The 19,681-nt window shown below is 43.7% G+C and overlaps 1 protein-coding gene across 1 annotated transcript in view; it reads right to left on the bottom strand.

The window, feature by feature from the left end:
* RAB35 (RAB35, member RAS oncogene family) overlaps nt 1-16,639 on the bottom strand; it is a 32,028-nt gene extending 15,389 nt beyond the window's left edge. The window contains exons 1-2 of the mRNA XM_063454601.1: nt 16,465-16,639; nt 5,977-6,027 (exon numbers count right to left, since the gene is read on the bottom strand). Coding sequence (XP_063310671.1) covers nt 5,977-6,027; nt 16,465-16,516 — 103 coding nt within the window. The 5' untranslated portion in view covers nt 16,517-16,639. The remainder of the gene's footprint in view (nt 1-5,976; nt 6,028-16,464) is intronic.
* Between the last annotated feature and the right edge of the window lie 3,042 nt (nt 16,640-19,681).

Here is a 19,681-nt window from a genome sequence, read left to right as displayed (position 1 = left end):
TAATTACAGGCTCCAACAAGGAAGGGTGCTGTAACAATTTAAATAAAAGCCGTCTGAAAATAAAAAAAACTTTGATTGCTTAGTGTCAGTGCTTACTTTTAACTGTTTTAGCGTTTTTAATTATCTGCAAAAGATTGCAGAAAAAAATTGAAGTGTTATTCCCGCTGTGAATATCTTTGTCACAGAATGTGTGACCAATGAGTAATTGCAATAGACTTCCACCACATCCTCTCAGCTAAATATACAAGAATACTTTTACACACATAAATGTCAATGATATCGAACAGAAACATTTCCTACAGCTACAAGTGTATACCACTTGCTATACAGTGCCTTGCAAAAGTATTCACTCCCCTTGACTTTTTACCTATTTTGTTACATTACAGCCTTAAATTCAATGTTTTACTAATCTGAATTGTATGTGATGGATCAGAACACAATAGTCTAAGTTGGTGAAGTGAAATGAGAAAAATATATACATAAAACTTTTTTAGAAATAGAAAACAGAAAATTGGCCTATCCTTATGTATTCACCCCCTTTGTTATGAAGCCCATAAAAAGCTCTGGTGCAACCAATTACCTTCAGAAGTCACATAATTAGTAAAATTATGTCCACCTGTGTGCAATCTAAGTGTCACATGATCAGTCATTACATATACACACCTTTTTTGAAAGGCCTCAGAAGCTGCAACACCTAAGCAAGAGGCACCACTAACCAAACACTGCCATGAAGACCAAGGAACTCTCCAGACAAGTAAGGGACAATGTTGTTGAGAAGTACAAGTCAGGGTTAGGTTATAAAATAAATATTCAAATCTTTGATGATCCCCAGGAGCACCATCAAATCTATCATAACCAAAATGGAAAGAACATAGCACAACAGCAAACTTGCCAAGAGACGGCTGCCCACCAAAACTCACGGACCGGGCAAGGAGGGAATTAATCAGAGAGGCAGCACAGAGACCTAAGATAACCCTGGAGGAGCTGCAGAGTTCCACAGCAGAGACTGGAGTATCTTTACATAGGACGATAATAAGCCGTACGCTCCATAGAGTTGGGCTTTATGGCAGAATGGCCAGAAGAAAGCCATTACTTTCAGCAAAAAACAAAATGGCACGTTTTGAGTTTGCGAAAAGGCATGTGGGAGACTCCCAAAATGTATGGAGGAAGGTGCTCTGATCTGTTGAGACTAAAATTGAACTTTTTGGCCATCAAAGAAAATGCTATGTCTGGCACAAACCTAACATCACCCAAAGAACACCATCTCCACAGCAAAACATGGTGGTGGCAGCATCATACTGTGGGGATGTTTTTCAGCAGCCGGGACTGGGAAACTGGTCAAAGTTGAGGGAAAGATGGATGGTGCTAAATACAGGGATATTCTTGAGCAAAACCTGTACCATGACTGTGCATGATTTTTTTTTTTTTTTTAATTCTTTATTTTTTGTAGTGCATATAAATGGTACAAGCATGCATGAGGTGCCCCGAAAGCAGTCCTCAGGCTTTTCCCAGCTAAACAAGTGGGACATAAGATTAACAGGCACATTTTTTTTTTTTTCTGTTGTCAGGCTTAAGTAATCTGCTTTTCTAAGAGTAAGTTTAAACAAACTGTGTTTAGGCTTAATCAGTATATACTCTATTATATCGATGTCACAAGTAACGCATGGATACATGTAAGTAGGCTTAGTTACAACTGAGTAGTAGTATGTCAATGCTAACAGTGGATTATAGAACAAAACTGAGGCATAGAACATAGATAAAATACCACTGGGAGTGGAGTCTGAAGAAAGAGTGGGTGTAAGTCTGGTAGGTACTTTGCTCTGCGCTTTCTCCCCTTGCCCCACATGGGCTTCTGCAATGCATCCTTGGCAGTATTGGTCTGGGGTCCCATTCAGCCAATGTCTGCCAGGGGTACCTCACTTTCCTGCAGGTTGTCGTGGTATAGTGAGTCTCTGGGTCCGTGGCCAGTTAGATGGAGCTGGTCTGCTAGCAGGGTCTGATTCTGACTCATAGCAGGGTGTTGCTGTCTTTTGAACCCTGGGACCATATGGTGGGGTAAGTGAGCTCGTCGTGTCGAGCATTTCCGAGGTGCTTGCTGTTCCTGGTGATGGCTCACATGCAGCTTCGACTTCCTATGCTGGGGAGGAGCATGCAGCTTGGTCCTGGGACTGGGGAGTCATGTGTGGTACTGTGTTCTTGTAGCTTAGGTCCCCTGCCTCCCATGCCATGTGGGGCAGTTGTGTCGGCGGCCATCTTAGAGGGTGAGCCGGTTCGCTCCGGTGTTGCAGCTCCGGATCAGCCAGGCAGCCATCTCCCCTGTGGGGACCGGGATATCCCCTCCGGTCCAAAGGGGGGGGTGAACGGAGCCGGGCAGGCCCCAGGTCGGTCGCTTGGTAGTAGTGGCCGGGACGGAAAGCGAGGCAGCGGCCGTCCGCCCCACTCCACTCCCGGGTAGGCCTCAGTCCCAAGTCCCCGAGCATCTCACCAGGACCCAGGATCACCCGGTTTCAGGAGCTCCAGCTGCACTGGGACACTTCAGGGTCTTGTTCCACGGGTTTCCAGGGTGTTACCAGCTTTAGGAGGCCGGTTTCTAGCCAGAAATAGCCATTTTCCTCAGGAGCCGTGGTGACCTGCAGCCTGTCAGCATGGTCGCCCGGCCCCGCCCCCGACTGTGCATGATTTGAGGCTAGGATGGAGGCTCACCTTCCGGCAAGACAATGACCCCAAACACACTGCTTAAGCAACACTTGAGTGGTTTAAGGGGAAACATGTAAATGTGTTGGAATGGCCTAGTCAAAGCCAGACCTCCATTCAATAGAAAATCTGTGGTCAGACTTAAAGATTGCTGTTCACAAGCACAAACCATCCAACTTGAAGGAGCTGGAGCAGTTCTGCAAGGATGAATGGGTAAAAATCCCAGTGGTAAAATGTGGCAAGCTCATAGAGACTTATCCAAAGCGACTTGGAGCTGTGATTGCCGCAAAAGGTGGCTTTAGGGGGGTGAATAGTTATACACATTAACTTTTTCTTTTATTTTGTCCTATTTGTTGTTTGCTTCACAATTAAACAAAAAAAAAAAAATAATAATAATACATCTTCAAAGTTGTGGGCATGTTCTGTAAATTAAATGATGCAAATCCTCAAACAATCCATGTTAATTCCAGGTTGTGAGGCAACAAAACACGAAAAATGTCAAGGGGGTGAAGACTTTTGCAAGGCACTGTATCAACTGCAGCTCTAGATTAATTTAACAAATGGTATCAATACAAAAATAAAATAAAATAAAAATAGTAACAGGCCAAAACAAATCAATACAGTACATGCTGAGAAGAACATCCAATCAAGGAAAACACACTATGCCACTGTGTTCAAATTCATGGTGAAAATGTAGAAAAAAACCACCTTGCGACTCTCACATTCAGATATTAAAGCAGGGGGGTTACACACATTCTTGTTCTTTAGCAACCCAGCAGTGTCAGTGAAAATGCCAATCCAATACTCATTCATCTCAGGCTGTAATGGAGTAATCAGGGGGAAAAATGCAGATATTCTCAATAGTTGTGTGCTAAATGATTGGAGTTGTTGGGTTAAAGAAAAAATATAAGCTATCAGAATTATGGAGCCAGGTCGCTGCTGTAGTCAAAGTGGATTCAGCAGAAAGCCCAACTACTCCTGGAGTACAGGCTTTACTTTGACATACACTCCTCAAATATGAAACGGCACAGCCTTTTCTAGTAACTACTACACAAGTACTAGAATATTTAAAACATGCACACCATTACAACACTGTCACTGATTTATGTTAATTATTTTAATACTTGTATTCCTTTTACCCTTTTAAAAAAAAGGGGGGGGGGGGGGAAAGCACGCTCCCCGCAATTGACAATAACTGTTCATTTCAACGCAACAGTTCTCCTTTAATAAAACAACTCATTTAATGTGGCAGTCAAAGCACCACAACCAATACAACCAGCTGTAGCAGTTATGATGCCTGGTATCAGTAAAACCATCCTATGGTAAGTAGTCTAACAGTTTGACACTCACCTGGGATCTCTGGTAGTCGCAAGTATAACCTCCATTTTTTTGTAGACTGCAGTAGTTATGGCGCCTAGACGGTCCCTTTAAAATACATTCTGTCTATAAATTCATACCATATCACTGAAAATGCAGAGACCCAAAGAGGAAAGTGTTTTCAAGCATTCACTTTTTTTTTTATCCTTTATTTTTGTTCTGCAGGTAGTATATAAGTGTTAAACACCACAACAGTGTACATAGGGGTACACAGGTTAGAGACTGTGGCATGGGGGTTTGCACATTTTTCATTTATGAACAGGCTTAATGTATCTGATGAGGTTCAGTTGAATATTTTAGTATATGTATGCAACAAGAGAGTGTTACACGATAGTCGCTTGTGTTAATTAGGCTAGGTACAAGATATTATATAGTATCCTGCATGGCTGCCCTTTAGTATGGGCATGCGCACAACACAGTTATTTTATAATAGCATAATGCAGGTACATAGAGTATGTGTTATGAGAGTAGCTTTTGGGGTGAGCCATTAAAGTAATACTAGTGAGGTAAACCCCTGGATTGCCTCAACATATCATGGTGTGTGTAGATAGAGGCATGCAAACAAAACATCAATTATGGTATAACAGAAAATTAAATTAAATTAGCGGCATCATCAGCACGGGTATAGAAGTGCAGCACAAGGAAACATGTCCTAGAGATTACGGGTGCCGCACACAGGGTGGTATAGTGATATCAGCCGATGCCTCGGCTCAGTATTTTGGGTGAGTCTCTGGGTGTTGCTATGCAAGTTAGGTATGCCAGGGTGTTTTCTCTCTCCCTCCGGGTCTGCGAGGGGGCCCTTGTCCGGAATCTGTGGAACCAGGCTATGGGATATGTCAAGTCCCTCTCCGCCGCTCTACTGTGGGGGCCCGGAGTGGTCCGCCTCTGGATGCAGGTGCCGCGACTCTGCCGTCGTGGAACATGCTTTGCGGTTGTTACTGGAGCGGCCCTTCATCTTGGTAGGTTAGGCTGAGGGTGCACTGGTGCTTTGCCAACAGGAGACCCAGGCTTTGTGCGGTTCCCGTCAATTTGCCTTCTCCCCTGTTGCTGAGGGTGTGGGTACTGCTTTCGAGCCTCTATCTTGTGCCAGAATTGCTCAAACAATTTGTCAAGGCGTTGTAGCATGCCTTCTACCAAGCCCAGTAGATCATCCACCAGTCTGTGCAGTTTGCGCCCCTGTTCAGGGAGCACGTTCGTAATTTTGAGTTAGTTGGCCGGGTTCATCTCGTGGTTGGTGTCTGGCAACTGAGTGTAACGCTTGGGTATGGTGCTAGCCAGGGGGGGCCGGGATAACCCCCACCGGTCCATTAGGGGGGGGGGGTGGACAGCACTAGTCGAGTATCTCACCAGCAGTAGAAGCAGTAGGAGAGCATCCGCCTCTCCTCCACTCTGTCACTGGTAGGCCGCAAAGCCTCAAGTCAGGGTTTCCAGCAAGGGAGAGGTCCACGGAAGGGATCTCCAGCACCACCGGGGTTTCATTCACAAGCTTAGTCGTGCTTTGCGTCCAGGTGAGGTATTTGTTCGAGAATAATGTCAGATTTTGGTGCCATTCGTGGGAGCTCAGGCAACACATGTCTGTACTGCTCAGTAGCCAGGCTCCGCCCCCAGCATTCCCTTGTCTTGAGTGAATGAAAGTCCTACTTGTTGGAGTCAATTAGGTCTATGTGTGCACCAAAAAACATAACATCAACTAACAAACTGCTTGACACCAAGGATGGAGTGATGCAGTGTTCATGCACACTAAAAGGTGTACAATGGAGGTTGAGAGAATTGAAAGAGATACCTTTAACTTGTTTCATCAAAGAGTAAAACTACCATCACTGCAGATTTGGCAAACATATTGCACATGCAGCTAGTACCTTGCATTTGAGAAAAAATAAATATGCGAGGACATTGGAAACTCACCTGAAAAAGTGTTGTCAGCAAATCTCAGAAGTAAACTGCTTTTTCCAACACCTGAAAGGGAAGCATTGGTAAATTAATAAGAATACTTCCAAAAGCTTAATATTTATCTATGGATTTATAAATCAAAAATAGAGCAAGCCCTGATTTTGTGCTCTATGAACCACTGGGTAAACTTAGAAAAGAGACAAACAGTGGGACAGAGAACTGGAATTATGAATATTGAAAGGAAATTTAGCGAGCCATTGCCTTCAAGATATACTTTCAGAATAAATCTTTAGATTTTACATACATTTCTTTACACACTTTTTCAATTAAAATATAGCCAGCCATTCTGCAACAATGCTGTGGAAGGGTTAGCTGTGTAAAACCGATCTATCTAAACTAAGCCCAGCAGTGCAGGGCTTAGCTCATTGGCTATAGTGATTATAGCCATAGCCATTATTGCCATAGCAGTTTATATTTTTTGTAGTTTAATGACAACTTGAAAATTGCTAAAATTGTTATGGCACTTAAATGACCTTTGTTTAGCTGTATGCTGCTTTCAAGGAAATGAGCACTTAAGTTCGAATTTTGTCCAAGGAATTTGAGGTCTGCTAAAACTTAAAGGAACACTATAGGGTCAGCAACACAAACATGTATTACTGACCCTATAGTGTTAAAACCATCTAATCCCCCTTGCGTACCTCAATATTGTAAAATCTTGGCTTCAAGTCTGCAGCTGCTGCCTCTGCCTCTGCCCCTGATCTGCCTGCTGTCATCAGAAGTGGTGGTGTGAGCCAATTACAATGCTTCCCCGTAGGACTGGCTGATACTATCAAGGAGGCAAATCAGGAGCAGAGCCAGCACAATTCAAACAGAGCCCTGGCCAATCAGCATCTCCTCAATTGAATCACTGCATCTCTATGAGGAAAGTTCAGTGTCTGCATGCAGCACCTCTAGTAGCCATCTGAGGAGTGACCAGTGAAGGTAACCCTAGGCTGTTATGTAAACACTGTATTTTCACTGAAATACAGTGTTTACTGCAAAAAGCCTGAAGGAAATTATTCTTATCACCAGAACAAATATAATAAGCTTTAGTTGATCTGGTGACTATATTGTCCCTTTAAGTTAGTATTATCTATACATTTAGACTCCCTTACAAATCATTCCACCGGCAACATTTCCCAACTTTTCCCTGAATACAAAAAAAGGGTTATTTACTAAAGAGAGAATTGCCAGGAATCCAAAATAAATGTAAAAATGTAGACCAAAACAGTCAAAAATTATCCAAGTCAATTCTGTTTTCAGTTTGGTATTTTCCCATAAATTTGAAACAATCCTTAACAGTAGAAAATAAGATTGTAGCGCTAGTACTCACTGAAAACAATGCATCATGCTAGATAGCACCAATCATGTCATTAGTAGTTTGTTTTTACCAACAATTTATGTAGAACATTCCATGTAATGTTGTTTTGGTGACTATATTTTTCCTATAAGTAATACATACATGATGTTAAGTGGAAGATAAAAGCAGTGTGTATGCAGAGCACAGAGGGTATTGAGGCTGCAAATGTATATTAATAAAATATAACCAAATGTTTCAAAAAACAGTGGTAAAGTTTAGACTTGACAGACCTCATCTATGTATACTAGCCTATTGTATGTCCTCTTAGGGACATTTATATGGTTGAATTTAAAGGGGCACTCCAGACCCCTAAAGCACGTTTAGCTGAAAAGCTTTATATGTGAAGAGCGTGTCCTTCATTTTGCAAAAAGTGCAGATTTCTAGAGAAATTGACACTTTTATAAATCAGGTAATGTTACTTCCTGGCTTGGTTAGCTCTGTGGAGCTAAACTCAAGAGTCTGCAGTTTCCCCCAGCACATGTCTTGCAAAGACTTGTCAATGACCTGCATTGGTGTCACGGTTCTCACCGCGACATCCAGACGAGGTCGCCCCAGAAGTGCCCAATGAGGGATTTGAACCTGGGTACTTTGCAATCCTGGACCTGCTTTTTTGCCTCTGAGCCACTATACAGCTCTAGTAATTGCCTGAAGTATAATCTTGCCTTGTATACAGCACTGGGGGCTGGACGTTATTCTGTGGCTGCTCCAACATTCTCAGCACACCTGTGGCTGATCACCAATTAGCCAGGTATAAGACACTGCCTCTGGTTCAAGTATTGCTGTTTCGTGTTCTCCTGTTTATTTCTGACCTTGGATTGTTATTTCGTGTATCCTGACTTCTGGCATCCTCTGACCTGGGCTCTTTACTCGTCTATCCTGATTTCTGGCACCCACTGACCTCTGGCTTAACCACGACTATTCTCCTGTTTTTGTCCTTTCTGTACTGCGAATTGGAGCATTAACCTGCACAGCCCCCGTGCACAGACTCACAGGCCAGGTGAGTTCTTACCTGACCACCTTGGCCTGTGTTTAATTGCAAGGGTGAGCATATATCTGCACTACAGACTCCCAACCAAGGTAAGCCGTTACAATTGGGAAGTATGTGATTGGACAGCTGGGGAAGTCTAGGTGGGGTTAAAAGGGGATGGCTTGCAAAAGAGCAGACAATAGAAATGCAGGTTTTAGAAATGTAACTCCAATTTAAAAATGAATAGCTAAATGCATGTATGTTCCCTTTGGAGGTATATCTACTAAACAGTGTTTTCATTTTTGGTTTGGGCAGTGGAGTGTCCCTTTAAGTAGTGATTTACAGATTCTAAAAGAGAAGATGGATTAAAATCATAGACAAAACATAGGGGGTAGCCATAGTTTACTGTCACTTAAACAAAAACAGTGCACGCCGAACAATTATTAGATTGTTTCTCTAGTGTTGGCTCTTCTTGTAAAATGCTGCTATGCTACTGCTTGGTAACCTGTAAACATGGTGGGGGGAGTACAGAGTAAGTGTTTGGCTTTAAATTCTAAACAACTCTATGCCTAAAGGGCCCTTTTACAGTTATTGGAGTATGAGAATGTTGCTTGGCATCACTAGAAGACATGCTTAATTCTGCTTCCAGCAGCAGCCTACATTCTGAGAACACATTCAGATTCATAGATTGTACAGTTGCTAGATGGGCAACATGTACATTCTGCTCTTTAACAGTTTGCTTGCCAGTCAAAGAAAGGCATAAATTAAAACATTTTTGAAAACACAAATTCCATCTAAGAAAAATAGTCACAATTAACAGCTGCTTCTGTAAGTTATGATCCACAAGACACTCACCAGTGGATCTACCACCAGTATGAATGAAATAAAAAATATTTAACCATGAATGCACCTATTGCAGAAGGATCAGCCAGTCCACTTGTCAGAGGTTACTAATACCAAGTACCGGAGATGGCTCTACCAATTCATTGGCTTGCATTGCCAACAACTGCAATATTTATTGATCATGTGTATTTAGATTTTGACAGAATGCAATTTCTATAATTTAGTTAGTAATTTAAATATAGCATTCAATAAAATGGCATTTCATACACAAAACAAAAAAAAATGTTATATTGTATTTGACCAATTGTCAATTAGTTTATTTTGTAAAAAAAAAAATCTTTTCGATATTGAGGCAGTAAAAGTGGCACAATCCATTTAACCACTACCAAATTTGAGACCAATAAACCATAGAATTAAAAAGCTGTATAAAGAACACATTAACATCCCAACCCCATGAAAAGACAAGAGAATAACCCTCTCCAATTCACTCATTTGAGGGTATGTGAATCACCAAATAGATTGGGGATCCTAAGTCCCTATAAGGATACATGCTTGCGTACTAATTTTATTTCATTAAAAGGGACACTGTAGGCACCCAGACCGCTTCAGCTAACTGAAGTTTGTCTGGGTGCTGTGACCCGTTTGCGCTTAGTGCTGAAATGTAAAACATCGTTCCAGAGAACTGCAATGTTTACATTGCAGCTCTAAGTCTGCCCTCAGTGGCTGTCTAGCCACTGGAGGCGCTTCCAGTATCCAAACAGACTTTTGGTCCATTATCGGAGACTGGACGTCCTCATGTTCTGCGTGAGGACCTCCAGCCTTAGATATTTCTCATAGGAAAGCATTGAATAATGCTTTCCTATGAAGAGGTCTAATGCGCGTGCGGCCATTGCCGCGCATGTGCATTAGGTCTCCCGACGGCCGACGTTGGCGGAGCCTGACCCCTTCAGCCCCACATGAGGGGGGACCCTTTAAACCTGTAGTGCCAGGAAAATTGCTTTGTTTTCCTGTAACTATAGGATCCCTTTAAATTTTTTAAATTCATAAAATATCAGTCACAGTAAGTCACACAAGAAACATGGATGGAGTAATTTTGGAATCATATTGCCCAGAGAACTTGCCTTGCAAAAACGTAAAGGGACACTATAGTCACCAGAGCAACTACAGCTTATTGAATTTGTTCTGGTGAGTAGAATCATTACGTTCAGGCCTTTTGCTCAGAGAAAATGCAGTGTTTACATTACAGCCTAGTGATAACTTCACTGGCCACTCCTCAGATGGCTGAGAGATCCTTCCTGGGTTATGGCTGCCTAAAATGCATCCAAACATTCAGTGTCTCCTCCCTCTGCATGCAGACACTGAACTTTCCTCATAGAGATTAATTGATTTAATTCATCTCTATGAGGAGATGCTGATTGGCCAGGGCTGTGTTTGAATTGTGCTGGCTCTGCCCCTGATCTGCCTATTTGTCAGTCTCAGCCAATCCTATGGGGAAGCATTGTGATTAGACCTGCCTACTGCCTGTTGACATCATCAGAAGTGGTAGCCTGATCCAAAGTAAACAGGCACAAAGCATGCAGCTGCAGACTTGAATACAAGTAAGATTTACTATATTGAGGGGACCACGGTGGCTAGATGGTGGTTTTAACCCTATACGGTCAGGAATACATGTTTGTGTTCCTGACCCTATAGTGCTCCTTTAAGCTATGAAAGCAGCTTGTAAATCTTCAAGCTCATACTGCTATGTAACGTTTCAGTTTTGGGTAACTACTAGCTGCCTAATACCAGAAACATCCAAATCATACTATTTTATGCAGTAACACAAACTAAAAAAAATATAAATACTACAGTGATATGTGCACAAAATATTCTCAATGGTCTTTGCTACTTTACTATATGAACAAATTGTGTATATTCTACACTAAAACTGCAATAAATGTTATTGCTCTTGTAATCGTAACACAGTCACATTAGTACCAGAGCGCACACACAATCTGCAAAATGTAGTCATTGAATGCTACAATTAATTCCACTGTTTAGTTTAGGACCCGGAGATAAACACATCCAAATATAGAAAGATCATGGTTAAAGAAGAATTAAGGAAGAGTTCCTAATACCAATAAGCACTAATTAAAGGGTTATTGCAACCACCATAACCTTGCATTTTACAATGGTTTGTCCTCTTACCTGCATCATCACTGGGTGTCACGTCTCCTGTAAAGCAGGCTTATGAAATCCAGCTTCTGCAGAACCTGATCCTGACGCTCATTCACTGGCTGAGTGTGTCAGCCAATGAATGAGCATCTGTGCATAGCAATATGCACATAATTGACTTTAGCCAACCCAGAACCCTCGTTCCAGGCTGGCTAATGAAACCCCAGAGGTGTGACGCTGCCAATATCTCACTGCAAAACGCTGCCATAGAGACATGAGGCACCATGACCACTTCAAAACACTAAGGTGGTCATTGTGCTTGGAGTAACCCTTGAACCACTGTGGTAAAATGTACAGTAGAGGTAAGTATAAAAAAACACCTTCCTCTGGGGGGCGGGGCTGGACCGCAGAGCTGAGAATTAGCAATCCTTACCAGCTCCTGCAGAAGAGACATTAAGCTGCTGAAACTGCACCAAAACACCAAGCTACTGCCACCAAAAGAAGGGTGGAAGTCGGGGAAGACAGAATGATACCCCACAAGTGACACCTGACCCGACCGACGCCCGACGCACCGATTAGGCCTACTAGCATGGCGGCCGCTCTCCTAATGCCCAGAACAGAAAAGCAAACTCAGAGCCCTCGCCCCCCCCCCCCTCCCCAATGGACCGGCGGGGGATATCCCGGTGCTCCCTCACACGATCAGCCGGACAAGCCATACCCAAGAGTCAGGACCACACATTCCAGAGGCCATATGCGAAGAAAACAAAATGGCGGCAGACACACACCACTACTAGGTGCGAGATCAGAAGGGACAGGGAGCTCAAATACGAGCGCATGTTCAGGGCAGTCTGGGAGAGGCTGGAGGCCCTACTGCAATCCCCACGCACAGAACCCTCAGCCGGCGGGAAGTTGCAGGACCCAGCGCGCAAAGGCAATAGGAGAGATGGGACAAACCCCACTCTCGAAACGAACACCCAACGGAATGGGTTTAGCCCAACAGCGCCCAAACGGAGCCGCACTGCGAACAGACATAGCCCGCACAAAGCCCATCCAGCTAAAGGGACTCCTGGCACACAGCCTCACAGACGGACCCGCTGGAAAGCAGTGATCCAGCACAGATCCACGGAGAGGGGGGGCAAAGCCCACCCAGACAAGCAATACACCACCCCCCGCACCGGCAGCAGCCTGCGACTACACCGATCTGCACAAGTCCCAGCCGGGAATCCACGCTACTCCCCAGCGACCCTGGAATAAACCTGTCGCACCAAGACGCCGCAAAGACCCCTCAAGGCTTCGGCTAACGATTTAAACAGTGGGACAGTCATGCAGTCTTTGGGACAGTAACCTCCTTAGGGGAGACGTACCACACATATGGCTGACCCATCACACACGCTCCTATCGCTTTGCGGCAGTAGCGAGCCTTAACCCAATCACCTACACCCATTTAACCAACAACCGGACAAAGGTACACACCACTCAGGGAATCCTTGGGGGACAAGCATAGACACAGCAGACCACGCACTAACTGAGAACGACTAACCATTTCACTGAATAACTCTGCTAATGCCAAAATCTAAGCCAATTCACGTTGACCTCACATAGCCTGGGCTACCAAATTTCTTATCACTCAGTGCCCAACTATGCCAGAACTCCGAGCACCAGTTGACATTACTGTTAGACTTTACTCTCATGCCTGTGTTTAATTCGAATGCCAGCTAATTTAACTTACGTTGTAGAAACACTAACGTAGCGAAACAGAGTTGCCATCACTAATAATATTGTAAAATGTGCCGTAACCTCAGTACCACATATGTGAATTTATATGTTATTAACCTACTTACTAATGCTGTTGTGGCATTGTAAGATGTTATGTTACTCCATGCACAATAAAAAGTAAAAAAAAAAAAAAATCACCTTCCTCCACAGCACTTGTGTCCATGCACCATCTTTTTAAGATGCACTAGTTATTCTAAAACATTTAAATATCATATTAGAGCATGCCAAGACATTAATTTTGAAATGGGTAATGCATGCACCAGGTTGATGGGGACCCTGGACATTGGCAACCTAAATAAGTGTTGTTTTTTAACCTCATAATGCCCTATTGGTCATATCTAGATAGGTGTCACCACCTCCCTCAAAACAGGGTTGTTTTATTTATTTTAAATAACTTACCTATAATCTAGGGCTAAGAAGCTGCCGGCGCTGATCTCAAGCATAGAGGCAGCACTTACTGTTCAATCACAGGCTTCTCGTTTTTTTATTAAAAAACAAAAAACTGCTCTAACAGAGGGAGGCAGAGGGAAGTGGGAGGCGGTGAGCAATGCTGTGCGAACTGCAGGCATAAAATCTGCACAGAATTGACACTTGGCAGTCCATAACAGAGTTCCAGCCTGCCAAAGTCACATGTGCCTGGCACAAAAGGTAATATACATCTGGATGAATTACAGACTCCTACAACCATAATCACTTCAAATCACTGAAGTGGTCATGGGGGTTAGAGTCACCATTTAAAACCATATGGAAAAACTGAGGCAAAAAATAGCTTATCTGGAACAAAAACTTAAAATCACAACTACATATTTGTGGCTGAATTTTATCATTCTGATTTAATCTGCAAAATTATGGATTTCCATCCTGAAATGTGTATTGTGGGCATGGTTGGGGTGGAAAATTAGAAATCTGTGGAGGAAGAACAATACCTTCCAGTCCACTGAACATCTAAGAAGTTTCCTGTCTGAGTGTAAGGTCTTTACCTCCGGCAGGTTCAAACCTCAGTAATCACTCCTCGTAGTTCCGGTGCTCAGTGAGTCAAAGTGCATGCTGGGAATCCCAGCAGCTGCACTCTTACTCACTGGAGAGAGCCCGACAGCGAGGGAAAGAGCAATTGCTGAGGTATGAACCCGCAAAAGGTAAAGACCTCCCACATTTGCAACCTTGACACAGTACTTCCCATAGCAGTCCTGCCACTGGCATGCAGCAGAGCTAAATGCCAAAAACACTGCCTGTCAGGAAAAACAAATTTATCAGTGCAATGTGAATTAAAAAATAAAAAAATTGTTTGTTTAAACAAAATAAAATACCTGAGCAAATACATGATTATTCACAATACATTGAACTGTGTGAATTAGATTTAAAAAGCAAAATCTAGGCTAAAATACCCAAAATGTGACTATAGCCAAGTTGGAGAATATTTTTGATCAGCTATTTTAGCCTAAATTTGTTCATTTGCTTTCAATTTGCTAAAATTTAGAGTAGTGAATAAACCTCATAGCGTAAACTTTATTTTGCAATTAGGTCGTGCACAAATCTGACAAAAAGCTCCATCTTAATCTAGATATACCAGGTGTCCTTTTGCCAAATCTGCATGACCAAAGAGTAAGAGTGAGAGTGTGTAGATTTTGTTATCAGGGTTCCTCTTCAGGTTGCCTCAACTGCTCAAGCATTGAGACAAAAAGGAAGGTGAGAGAAATTTATTAAATAAGAGTGGACAAAAGAGAGACTAATTTTCAATAGTAAATGTATCTATTCACAAAACTTATTACATTTTATCCTCAGTTTAAAAAGAAAAATAATTCTGCCGATTTAGAATTCCTGAAAATATCTGCCCAAAATAAAAATAAGCTGTGATAAAAGTGGAGCTTTCATTTTCACTTCCTCAGATGTTTCAAATGTATATATTTACATATCAAATGCTCTCCAGGATACAAAGAATTCATAAATCTTAACAGAAACACTCAGAATTACATTATATCACGAACGTAATTCTAACTAACAATTTAGCATACTTTTACAGGCCATGCAGTTTGCTGTAAATTTAAATACATAATATTTTAGTTATAACATTACCACCATTATTACCCCCCACCCACCCCACACCCACAGGGTCAGCAGTTTTTAGAATTCCTTTCAGTGGTGCTCTTATATTGTTAAAATAACAATATGAACATGCTTGCTATACTTCGCAAACTGTAAATGCTACTTAAGGTACATATAAACATATTGAGTGACATGGCAAATCTAAATGGAAACATTCAGTAATGATACTGGTTGACATGGGTGTGCATAATCTCCCAAGTGCCTAACTTGGCAAAATACAGCTAAGGTTTAAGTGTAAAGAACAGTGAACAGCACAGGTTTTAAAGAGTATCTAGTTAATTTAAGGAATAGCTGGCATAATTTACAGAAATGCTTTCCAAAGACTCAATCCAATGCAGTTTCCCCTTCTCCCTTGCAAAACCAGGAGTGCCATAATGTTGGATTATGGCTATAAAGGTGACACATAGTCCTATAGGACTCTTTTTGTTAATCTAGATTATTATAACTAGTTTTTGAAGTATGTACCATGTCATGGCTGCCTAGTAGTAAGTAGAACGCAAATGAATCAGGAAGGAACTCCTACATTAATACAGCGATTTAATTACTGCCCCACATGAAGTATACACACAGCGGGACAGCATGCTTCCTGTACTGCACACAGAAAGAAAGCTTCAAGCAAACCAAGGTGGGTCTGACAACCTTAGCGGCAGGATGTGCAAGCTCTTGGGGTCAGGTTTAAATAAGAAACCCTATTAGCCAGCTCATAGCCGCAGTAGGGAGCTCCCACTGAGAGGGTGTCCAGGGGGCCGGTACAGGGGCTATCAGACGGTAATGAGCAGTAGCTGTCACAGATAGGCTGTCCAGGGGGCCGGTACAGGGGCTATCAGACGGTAATGGGAAGTAGCTGCCACGGACAGGCTGTCCAGGGGGCCGGTACAGGGGCTATCAGACGGTAATGGGAAGTAGCTGCCACGGACAGGCTGTCCAGGGGGCCGGTACAGGGGCTATCAGACGGTAATGGGAAGTAGCTGTCACAGATAGGCTGTCCATGGGGCCGGTACAGGGGCTGTGACCGCTACTGCCCATTACCGTCTGATAGCCCCTGTACCGGCACCCTGGACAGCCTATCAGACGGTAATGGGCAGTAGCGGTCACGGACGGGCCTGGCCATTTATATCGCTGTGATTTGTGTGTGAGAAGCCGGACGGTCTTGTGGCGCTGCCGATGCTGTGCAGCCCACTCCCATTGTCCTCCTTTCCGGTACTGACCCAGAGGACTCTCCCTGTCCGGCCTGGCCCCCCGCCCTGCACCCCGCTCTCACCGCTGTCTCCGATGATGAGCAGTTTGAAGAGATGGTCGTAGTCCCGGGCCATGGCGGCGGCCTGGTGTACAGCTGGTGGGCCGGGTCCCCGGGGTCCGCGCGCTAGGCTCCGAACGAATCCGCTTCCCGGACAAACAGCCGGAAGTGACAGCGAAAGCCGCGCGGAGCACGCATGCGCAGTCTCCGCCCCCTAGCGGCCCCACCTGTGTGCGCGCCTCCCGGGGCTGGGTTCGGAAGCGCGCGCACGCCGCGAGGCCCGCCATCTTGTGTCACTTTCTGTGACCAGGGGCGGGGTGTGAATGGCTGGTGTCATATAATAGCTATTTACTAACGCATCGCCAGGAAGGCCGGACACGGAACTGGATAGGATAATAATCATTACAAACCAACAAAATCTAATAAATCTGGGCTGGGTCAGCTCAGATAGTCACAATCCCTTCTTATGGGAATATTAACACGAGCTGGGTATCGTATAATATAGTCAGAGCTGTTTCTTATCCTTAATTCCGCAGCTCGCGTTTTAAAGGAATACTGTAGGCACCCAATATAACTATTTCATGTAATTGAAGTGGTTATGGTGCCTAGAGACCCTGGCTCTGCCCCACAGGACTATTTACTAGTTATAATTCAAAGGGAATTTCCCATTTAAGGCCAGAGTAGCAAAACTGAAAGCATTGCTGACTTTTTTCAGTTCAGCTATTTTAACCTTACATTTGAAATTCCCTTTGAATTCCCGCTGTCAGTGTTAAATAATTACCAGATTTTACTATTTACATGATGTAAAGTCATAATTTTTATTAGCGACACAGAGGCGAGTATTATGCAGCACTCTTTCTTTATTTCCCTCAGCAGCAAAGAAAAACTTTAACAATGAAATCCAAGCTGTAAGAGAGAGTAGAATATGGTAATATCCAAGTATAAAACTGGATTCATGCATAAAATAACCGTGTAAATGAATAGGCAATATCTGATTTAAAATTGTATTCAGGGGGGCGGGGCCAAGGCAGCAATCTGAGCAGTCGCATGAAAGGTGGACTCCCGCTTTAATTGCAGATTTCCTACAGATACTCGCCGAACTCAAGACAAAAAGCAACCTGGGGTGCGCTACCTACTTCAGGGGTGACCTGGTGACAAGCCTGATACTTTTCCCAAGCGTTTTGGAGATCGGGAGCCCATGGTGGATAGACGAGGCCTACAGATGGTGGAATTGGGGAGAGGCGGCCGCTCTCCTCGCCCATACATTGGAGGTACATTCCCACCGACACCCTGCTCCAATCCTGAGAGGCAACCCTCCTGCAAAGGCCCCAAAGGTGGAACTCTGCGAGCAGCGGGAAGAAGCGAAGCCAAGCAAAATGGCTGCCACCACGTGTGCTCGGAACACAGAGAAGCCTGATCTCATGGCCAAGATGGACAACCTATTCGCCAAGTTCTGGAGGACAATAACATCCAGGGAGCAACATGCTAAGGCACGCAAACCTGTCACATACATACCCACAGCGTTGACGGTGACCTCCCAACACAGGCGCACACCTCATCGAGCAAACAGAGCCCAAAAATGGCGCCAAAGATGAAGACGAAGGGCCTGCAAACCCACGCAACTGATGCTCCCGATGGCGGCGCTCCACCGCAACAAACCCCCGGCAAAATCCAACCTACCAGCAAGGCATGAAACAGGAACCCTGCAGCATCTACACCCTGCTCCACGCTGGGACCTGGCCAAGGGGGCCCGGGCGGATCGAGTCTCTTTTGCCGTCATCATCCAGAGGCAAATCCCCACTCAGGCATACACCTGGGCATAGCTCTGAAACTATCACGGGACTCTGTAATCCCCCAACGGGGCATTGGCTGATATTGGTGCAGAGTTGAGGCACTTACCACTCCTGGCTGTGCAGTGTCCCCTTGATAACCACAGACGCTGCAAGTTGTGGGGCAGAAATGTTTAACCCCTTAAGGACCAAACTTGGGATAAAAGGGAATCATGACATGTCACACATGTCATGTGTCCTTAAGGGGTTAATCAGCTGTATGGTATGGGTTTATCGCCTAAATGTTGCAAGTAGCCTCTTGGGATATCTCATGTGCAGTTAAACCAGTGTTTACCTTTTTGATGATTCCGCAGCATGACATAGTTTAACCTAAGTTCTTAGCAAAAGTCAAAATAGCTTACTCTTGCAATAGTTAACTCCTGATTATTAACCCTTTAAAAAATTTACAAGTTCTATCAAATGTCCTAAATGCGTTTATATGCTTTGTAAGCTCTCCTGCTTGTTACTTGCTTTTGGGGCATGACAAGCTGTATGTAATAATATGCAAAACTAAATTTTTTATTTTTTTTTAAATTGTATTCAGTCGACATATTGTTAGAGATGGATACAGACATGAGAAGTTTGAACCTAAATCACCTTAATATTGAACAAGCCCGAATTAAAGAAATCTACCCAGATTACATTACCATCCAGGGAAGGGTGGGAGGGATAATACTCGCCTCCGTGTTGTTAATAGACTCATGACTTTATGTCATGTAAATAGTAAAATCTGGTAAATTTTATTAAGATACGGAGGCTCCTATTATGCTGGTTTAAAGCTGTAAAATAACCATTTGCGCAAAATCTCGAAGTGTAGCTTCTGTTGTCCAATCGAAATTTCGTAAAATATCGTCTACTGCAGAAGCTTTGGAGGCCATAGCTCCTCGTACAGAATGTGGAGAGAAAACGGAAGTATCAACGTTGGCCAATGTCATAATCCGTTTGACCAGCGTGATTTGCAGAAAGAGATGAATAATTGAGGTCTCTTAGGATTCTGGAGCGAAGCCGTACAGAGTTCGTATTCCCCCACTGTGCAAAGGAGAGACTTCTCTGGAAATGCCAGGTAGAGTATAGACTTTGGTGAGGTCAGGATCATTCTAGAGATGTCAAAGAGGACGCCTTCCGGTGTAAAGGAACAAGTGTCTGTGTCACGAGCTCGTACATCAGAGACTCTTTTGCATGAGATGAGGCAGAAAAGCATGACTAATTTAGCTGAAAGTTGTTTGAGAGATAACAAAACGTTCTCTGGCCATGACTCTAGAAAATGGAGGACAAGAGAAACATCCCAGAGTGAAGAATAACGAGGTAACGGATGGTGAGAAAAATGTACTCCGCGTAGTAGATGACAGACAAAGTGATGTCGTCAGATGGGGACATTATTGATGCCCTGATCTCCAGTGGAAAGCGCTAAA

Source organism: Pelobates fuscus, chromosome 5 (genome assembly GCF_036172605.1).
Source record: "Pelobates fuscus isolate aPelFus1 chromosome 5, aPelFus1.pri, whole genome shotgun sequence".
Classification (NCBI taxonomy): Eukaryota; Metazoa; Chordata; class Amphibia; order Anura; family Pelobatidae; genus Pelobates; species Pelobates fuscus.
Note: the sequence above shows the minus strand (reverse complement) of the source record. Positions and strands in the feature narration are given on the sequence as shown.